This window comes from Dromiciops gliroides, chromosome 1 (genome assembly GCF_019393635.1).
Source record: "Dromiciops gliroides isolate mDroGli1 chromosome 1, mDroGli1.pri, whole genome shotgun sequence".
Taxonomy (NCBI): Eukaryota; Metazoa; Chordata; class Mammalia; order Microbiotheria; family Microbiotheriidae; genus Dromiciops; species Dromiciops gliroides.
In genome coordinates this window covers 357840422-357849636 of record NC_057861.1, presented here as the reverse complement: position 1 = coordinate 357849636, position 9215 = coordinate 357840422, and the positions used below count along the sequence as shown (strand labels likewise).

Here is a 9215-nt window from a genome sequence, read left to right as displayed (position 1 = left end):
GGTATGGCTAAACAAGCTCTGGTATATGATTGTAATGGAATATTATTGTGTTATAAGAAGTAAAAAGCAGTATGATTTCAGAAAAACCTGGAAAGACTTACATGAACTGATGTATAATGAATTGAAGAGAATCAGAACATTGTATAAAGTAACAGCAATTTTGTTCAATGAAGAACTGTGATGACTTCGTTATTCTCATCAATACAAATGATTGTGGCTGATTGTGGCTCCCTGCAGCATTTATTTCCCCTTAATCTGATAGTTCTGAAATTCATTTATGATGTTCCTTGGAATTTTCATTTTGAGATCTCTTAACTGATATGATTAGTGGTTTCTTTCAGTGACTATTTTGCCCTTTGGTTCCAGGATATCAGGGCAGTTTTCTTTGATAATTTCTTGGCAAATACTGTTCAGGTCCTCATTTTTGATTATAGTTTTCAAGTAGTCTAATGTTTATTACATTATCTCTCCTGGGTCTCTTTCCCAGATCACTTGTTTTTCCAATGAAGTATTTTACATTTTCTTCTATTTAATATTTAAAATTTTGATTGATTGATTCTTAATATCTCCTTGAGTTATTGGTTTCCACTTGCCCAATTTTAATTTTTAAGTTATTATTTTCCTCAGTTTTTGTACCTCTTTTTTCCATTTGGCCAATTGTACTTTTTAAGGAATTGCTTTCTTCAGGTGATCTTTTTATCTCCTTTTCCATTTGACCAATTCTACTTTTTAAGAAGTCGTTTTCTTTTTCTAAGCTGTTAACTCTTTTTAAAAAAAAAATAATTCTCTTGTATCACTCTCATTGCTTTCCCCAAATTTTCTTCTACCTCTTTGATTTTAAGCTCTTTTTTGGAGCTCTTCCATGAGTTCTTTCTGGGCTTGAGACCTATTCCCATTTTCTTTTTTTTTTTTTTTTTTTTTTGTGGGGCAATGGTGGTTAAGTGACTTGCCCAGGGTCACACAGCTAGTTAAGTGTCAAGTGTTTGAGGCCGGATTTGAACTCAGGTACTCCTGAATCCAAGGCCAGTGCTTTATCCACTGTGCCACCTAGCTGCCCCCCCATTTTCTTTTGGAGCTTTTCCTATAGGTCTTTTGACATTGTTGTCCCTTCTGAGTTTGTCTTTTTTTTTTAAATGAGGCAATTGGGGTTAAGTGACTTGCCCAGGGTCACACAGTTAGTATGTGTTAAGTGTCTGAGGCTGGATTTGAACTCAGGTACTCCTGACTCCAGGGCCAGTGCTCTATCCACTGCACCACCTAGCTGCCCTCTGAGTTTGTCCTGATTTTCCCTGTCATCATATTAAATTTTTATGGTCAGATTATTTTTTTGTTTTGTTTTGTTTTTTGCTCATTTTTCTAGTCTTTTCTTTTACTTTTAAATTTGAGCTCTGCTTCTGGAGTTGAAAGGGCACTGTCCAAGCTTCTTGTACCCAGGGCTACAGGCCCTGGCCCTTTACCTGATGCTCTACTGGTGTTGTTCTGAGGTTTATATGGGACCCTTATGTCTGGTTCTATGCTGACTAGGTGATATGGAGGGTGGCTGGTGTAACTGGAGCCTGTAGGGATCTGGCAGCTTACCTGGTGCTGAGTCAAGATTCCAGTGCTAGTATCTGGCATGTGCCTATGGCAAAGCAATGTGTGTGTTGGAGGGTGTTTCTCTGTATTGATGCCTCCATGCATTCCTAGGTTTATGCTGAAGCACATGGTGAATCTGGAGCTGGAGTCTGCTAATGTTCTTGCTTACTTCACCATTTTGTCTCCTGGAAGTCTCCGGATGTAATATTTTTAAAGTAGGATCATTTTGAGCCCTATGAAGTATCCAGAAGATCTCATAAAGGCAGATTCATCTATGAGCTAGATTATTCTGGCATATTTCCCAAATAAAGTACTAATGTGAGGTTTCATTGCATATCTATTATTAAGACCTTACTTAATTCTTAAAGTTTCTGTTTTGCTTTTAGTGTATCTCCTGCAGAATCAATTCTTCAGGATTGTTATAGCTCCAGTAACTTGTTATATTTTGACCTAGCCTAGGGACAGGTCCTTTATACCTTCACACAAAACTGTAGATCTTATATGTCTAGAGTTCTATCTGGTGTGTAGAGTGTCAAGATGGGGAAACAGGAAATCAGCAAGGTTTACTACATGTAACCACAACATAGGTTACCAATATCTCATCCTAGCCCTAAGGCCCTTCTAACATCCCTAGCATGAGTTTGGGTACTCCCAGGAGCTATTTGAAGACCCAGTTAATCCCTATTAGGCATAGGAACATATGGCACAGTGAAAAGAGCATTGGATTTGGAGTCAGGACAAATGGGTAGAAATCCAGGCTCTACCACTTCCTAATTGTGTTGACCACTGGAAAGTTATTGATTCACCTCTAAGTATCTTTATCTATAAAATATGAAAAAAATGATATTGTGTTACCTACCCTACTGAGTTATTATGTGGAAAGCACTCTGTAAGTCTTAAAGAGCTATGTAAATGTGAACTGTTATTATGTATGCAAATAACATGGAACTATCAATCATGTGTGTCCAGAGGGGCTACCTTTCTCTCCTTCCTTTATCTTAATTAGAATTGAAGTCCAAGTATATCCCTATGAATATGTTCCCCAAGGACTTTGGTGTATTTTTTTAATCATTCTATCTGGGGAATAAGTCTGATTTAAGTAATGGTATTCTAAAATTCATTCAAGACCTCGTAATTTGAAAATGCTAGTTTCAGTGATGTGAAATGTACAGAGGAATATTAAAGTCAGGATAATACATAAAATGAGATGACTGACCTGCCTAACACTTAGAAATTATTTGAATACCATAGGCTTTAACAACAACAATAAAATTAATTCATAATAAAATGAGCTTATTTGGGGTGAATAAACAATTTTCACATGTTATTTTTTAAATCATTCAGCAAAAGCTTAAGGAAGAGAAAGATGCTAAACGGGCTCATCTTGATAGCAGGCATGACTACCTTTTTGACATTTTAGCCTGCTGTGTGAACTTGGAGAAGGCAGAGGTAGAAGATGCCATTCTGGAGGGGAATCAGGTATGTTGCATGTTATAAAATACTAATGGATAAAGGGAGAATACAGGACACAATTCCAAGGTGGAGTCCTTTGACTGTAGAACCTGTGCTTGGCTAAACTCTGAATGTATTCGAAGAGTCATATGTCGAAGAAGGCCTTGTTTATAATGGAAAAATCCACCTTTAATGATATTGCCACTATGATGGGAGACCTCTCAGTACCTGGAGAGAATGAATTTAAGGCTGCAAAGACTCTACAGGGATTGTGGAACTCTAGTTTGCTCATGGCTTATTCCATTCCCAATTGAATTATATGCTGATTCTACCACCGATTCTGGGGAAATAAATGCAGGGAAGGGTGTATTTATCAGGAAAACTTCCTCCCTAAATTGAAGAATTTCTTTGAAGCAAATAGGCAAGATGATATTTATTTTTTTCACATTTTGGATAAAAACAGAACATATTTTCACCTCTAAAAGATGGGTTTGATGTGGTCATGCCTGAAGGCAAGAGGAATGTACTAGATTATCTCTTAAGCTCCCTTCTACCTTGTCATCTGATTATTACAAGGTATAACTCTGGATATCTATATTGAGTCGAGTGAGGTTGATTCTAATACAAAACAAATTTATCAACTAGAATTATTATTATTATTTTTTTTACCCCAGATTGAACGAATTGATCAGTTTTTTACTGCTGGTGGTTTCCATCACCTCATGTTTTACTATCAAGATGTGGAAGCAGCAGAAACAGGTAGAGATTTTTAATTGTATATCTCAGAAATATTTTCGGCTTAGTAAAAAAATGTTCTATGTTAAACAGAAGGGCACCATGGGAACAAATTATGCCATTTATCTTAGAGTCAATATCATGTTCTGTGATAAGCATAGAAGTGCTTGGTAGATCACATTTTTGATTCAAGGCAAAAGAAAAGACTTCTGTCCAGCTTTGGTCTGGATTGAATTCTCACTAACTACTTTGAGTGTGACCTTGAACTAGCCACTCTCTCAGCCTCAATACCTTGTCTGCATAATGAATGGTAGGACTATAAGGCCTTTCCCATCCTTCCTAGCTCTAATTGTATGATCCTTCGATACGAAGACAAATGGAACAGATAACCTTTTATATTTTGAGCTGTTTTCTCTCATTTATTGGGCTGTGTCAGTGTTATTTCCAGGATAAAGTCCTATACTTATGAAAATTGATATTTCTTAAAAGTTAGGCTATTCTCTTCACATATGAGCTCAGAATTTAGTACATTTATTTGTTTTTTGTCCATTCCTTGGCACTTCATTTAAAGTTCACATTACTCCTTTACATTCAATAATATGCTATAAATTATTTTCAAAACATTCAGAACTCTCATTTTTTGTTTGAATATTACATTATAATTTATTTGGGTAGATTGTAATATGTTAGTCATGACAAATTCAATCATTTTCATATCAGAAAAAAATCACAAATCTTTATTTGGATTCAAGATCTGAAAGTAGCATGTATCTGATTCTATTTTTAAGCAGATTGTACTCTTGTAAAGGCTGTACTGTGCACATAAATGGGCATATTATGATTGCATTGGAAATGTCATGCACATCCATGGATTTTTATTACTCTTTATGAACCCTTTTTGCAAAAAAAGAAATTAGTTATTGCTTTTAGCCTATGATACATGTTATATTTCATTATCTGGAAACCAAGGGAATCATCCATGCAAACTGGAAATGACTAGCATTTACTCAGGCTTATTGGTCTAATATTATTATGCTAAGAGAGTTCACCACAGTTTTAGAAAACTCCAAAGAAGATGGAAAGTTTGATTCGTATATTTTCCAGGCAAGAAATCCTATAGGTATGTTAGCTAGTTCCATTGCATTTGTGTTATTTCCTAACTCATCAGCACTACTGTTGTAATGCTTCAACAATGTGTCCATCAGTCACTATATTGGTGTGGGTTCTTTCTACATAACCACTGATCGATCACAAACTCTCTGAAACTTGGTTGATAGTATTCAAGAGTTGTTGTTCATTAACTTCTGGCCAACCTGCTGATTAACCCAGCTCCTATAAATTTAACTAGGTTGATCCTTGGGAAGTAGACCCACATGTCATCAATGGGCCCATATTCAAAACCTTTTCTACTTAATAAGACCTTGCAGAGACTCTTCTCCACTGGGATAGCCCTCACTAACAGATGTTTACCTCTTATACCATGATGAGGATCAAAGAGGGACTTTGGTGAAACATATTTTAATAACTTATATTTTAAGATAAGCATAGGTTTTTTCAGTATTAAAAATGGATGACTCTGAACTTTAAAACTCCCAACACCATTTGTATAGGACCATGATGTGTGCCTTTTTATTCATCTTCCGAGTACTGCTGCCTTCTAAGCAGCATTGTTTGGCTATGTTTAGCATCTTTTGGCTCTCTTCCTGGTACTGGTTCTCATTCTCCAAAACATCCTACAAGAAGAACAGGATAAACATTGAAATCTGCAGTTTTAAGAAATGACCTAGAGGACTTTAAGGGAGACTACATATGACTTACTATTTATGTTTCACATTAATTCTTGTGATCCATTGAAAAGTGGGCATTTTTTTGAGTCGTTGGAGGAAGATATACCACTTTCACTTTTGTTTTAGCAGTACTTTGAATCTGTTAAGAGTTGCCATGAATTGTTTTAGAGTGGAATGTTGTTTAGACAATAGAAATTTCTCCAATCTTTAAAAAATTAAAATAATTTTTTAGTAAACAAAGTCTATTTTATGTCCCTCCTATACACTTCTAATAGAAAAAAAGACAAATCATTATTCTTTCAACAGATATACATAATCAAGGAAAATGAACTCCTTCATTGTTAATGTTAAATAAGTCTCATGTTTCCTCATGAGTTCATCTCATCAGAAGGTACCTAACATCCTTCATCATTCATCTTTGGAATCACTGTGTTGATCATAGTTCACAGTCTTTCAAAGTTGTTTACCTTTACAATGTTGTTCATACACACAATATAGTTATAACTTTATATACATATAGTATATGCACAATTATATATTATATATAACTATATATATTTATGTATATATAGTTCTGTTTCTGTTCATAACATATCAGTTCATACAACTCCTCTGAAATCATCTTTTAAATAATTTCTTGTAGTATTTCACTATGGTCATATACCATAATTTGTTTAATTATCCTTCAATTGATGGAAGCCCTTTCTATTTTTTATATTCTGCAAAAAAGTGAGAAAATAATACTTTAATTAACACTCAGAGTTTATCAGTGCTGTCTCTGGAGGTGGATAGCATATTTTTCACCATGAGTCCTTTGGGATTATTCTGCTTCGTTGTATTGATCAGAGTAGCCAAGTCTTTCATAGCTGATCATTATTACAACATGCTATTACTGTGTACAATGATGTCCTAGTTCTTTTCACTTCATTTTATATCAGTTCATATAGGTCTTGCCATGTTTTTCTGAAAAAAAAATCCCTTCTTATTTCTTATAGCACAACAGTACTCCATCACAATCGTGTGCCACAACTTGTTTACACATTTTCCAATTTATGGCCCTCACCTCAATTTTCAATCCTTTGCCACCATAAAAAAAGCTGCTATTAATATTTTTTGCACAAACAGGGATACAGACCTAGTAGTGGTATTGCTGGGTCAAAGGGTATGCATAGTTTTATATTTCTTTGAGCATAGCTCCAAATCGTTCTCCAGAATGGCTGGACCAGTTCACTACTTCATCAACCATTCATTAATGTAGCTATTTTACCTTATCACCTCCAGCATTTGTCATTTTTGATAGATGTGAGGTAATAGTTTTAATTTATTGCCTTTCTCTTATCAATAATGATTTAGAGCATTTTTTCTATTACTGTAGATAGATTTGATTTCTTCTTCTGAAAACTATATCCCTTGACCATATATCAATTGGGGAATGACTCTTGTTTTTTATAAGTTTAACTCAGTTCCCTATATATTTGAGAAATGAGGACTTTATCAGAGAAACTTGCTGCACTTGTCTATTGTACTTTTTAGCATAATGTACTTTCCCTAATTATCTCTTTTTAATAAGGTTTACTCCCCTCTTTTCTTACTTTAGCTGAAGAATAATAGATTCTTCTGCAGCCTTTTCTTTTAACTTCCTGTGTGTCTCTCATATACAACAAATTGTTGCAGTCTGGTTTCTAATCCATTCTACTGTCTGCTTCCATTTTATGGGTCAGCTCATCCCATTCACATTCACAATTATGATTACTAAGTGTGTATTTGCCACCATCCATTTTTCTCCTGTTTACTCTTCTCGCTCTCCTTCTTTTTATCATGTCCCTACTCAAGAGTGTGTTTTTTTCTGACCACTGCTTTCCTTAATACACCCTCACTTTTATTACCCTCAGCCTATACCTTTTATCCCCTTTCCTCCTCCTTACCTTTTTTGGTAAGATAGATTCTATCCTTGTATATTCTTCCAATTTGGATAAGAATGAGGTCCAAGTATTACTCACCACCAGCCTGATTTCCTGCTCCATTGTATAATCTCTTCTTTTTGGACCTCTTTTAAGTGAGAAAATTTCCCCTATCTTATCTCTCCCTGTACATTTTTGTCTCTCACCCCTAATTTATTTTTTAAATTTTTTGGAGATCATCCCATCATCATTGACTCACACTTGTGCCCTCTGTCTATATAATCTCCTTCTAACTGTCCTAATAATGATAAAGTTCTTAGGCATTATATGGCTCATCTTCCCATATAGGAATATAAACAGTTTAACTTTATTGAGTCTCTAATTATTACTCTTTCATGTTAATGTTTTTATGCTCCTCTTGAGTCTTTTTTGAATGTCAGTTTTTCTATTCGGCTCTTGTTTTTTCACCAGGAATACTTTGAAGTCCTGTATTTCATTAAATATCAATGTCTTCCCTTATAGGATTGTACTATTTTGCTGGGTAGGTTATTCTTGGTTCTAATCCTAAATTTTTTGCCTTCCAGTATATATATTTTAGGCTTCTACTCTTTTAACATGGAAGCTTCTAAATCTTATGTGATCCTGACTGTAATTCCATGATATTTGAATTGATTCTTTCTGGCTCCTTAAAGTACTTTCTACATGACCTGGGAGCTCTGGAATTTAGCTATAATATTCCTGGAAGTTTTTATTTTGGGATCTCTTTCAGGAGGTTATTGGTCGATTCTTTCAATTTCTATTTTACACTCTTGATCTAAGATGTTGGGGCAGTTTTCCTTGATAATCTCTTGAAATATGATGTTAAGGCTCTTTTTTTAATCATAGCTTTCAGTTAGTCCAATAATTTAAAAAACATCTCTCCTAGATTTATTTCCCAGGTTGTTTTTCCAATGAGATATTTCCCACTTTGCCCCATTTTTTATCCTTCTTCTTTTTTGTTGTTTCTTGATGTCTTGTGCAATCATTAGCTTCTATTAGGTCAATTCTAATTTTTTAAAAATATATTTTCTTTCGTTGGGCTTTTGTACCTCTTTTTTCCATTTGGTCAATTCTACTTTTTAAAGAGCTCTTTTTTTTTAGTGGATTTTTATGCCTCTTTTACCACCAGGCCAATTCTGTTTTTAAGGTGTTATTTTCTTCAGTAATATTTTGTGCCTCTTTTGCAAAGCTATTAATTTTCTTTTCAAAATTTTCTTTTATTGCTCTCATTTCTTTTCCCAATTTTCCCTCTCCCACTTTTCTCTATTTCTTGGACTCTTCCAGGAATTCTTTTTTTTTTTTTTTGGTGGGGCAATGAGGGTTAAGTGACTTGCCCAGGGTCACACAGCTAGTAAGTGCCAAGTGTCTAAGGCTGGATTTGAACTCAGGTCCTCCTGAATCCAGGGCAGGTGCTTTATCCACTGTGTTACCTAGCTGCCCCCTCTTCCAGGAATTCTTGATGATCTTGTGTCCAATTAGAATTTTTCTTTGAGTCTTTGCTTTTAGCCATTTTTAAAATCTAAGTTTGTTATGATCTTCCCTGCCACCATAGTAACTTTTTATGTTTGAGTCTTTTATTGTTGTTTGCTCATTTTCCAGGCTATTTCTTAACTTAACTTTATATTATAGTTGGGCTCTGTTAATGTATGCATGGGGAGGCACTTTTCCAAACTTCAGGCTTTCGTGCTACTGTTTTCAGAGCTAGTTATGGGGGTCTGCAAGCTTT

At 34.9% G+C, this 9215-nt stretch overlaps 1 protein-coding gene across 1 annotated transcript in view; it reads left to right on the top strand.

The window, feature by feature from the left end:
• Positions 1-2910: 2910 nt before the first annotated feature.
• Positions 2911-9215, top strand: part of DNAH5 (dynein axonemal heavy chain 5) — a gene marked incomplete at its 5' end in the record, with an annotated part of 294184 nt that continues 287879 nt past the window's right edge. The window contains 2 exon segments of the mRNA XM_043995374.1: positions 2911-3054; positions 3702-3786. Of these exon segments, the coding sequence (XP_043851309.1) occupies positions 2911-3054; positions 3702-3786 (229 nt within the window).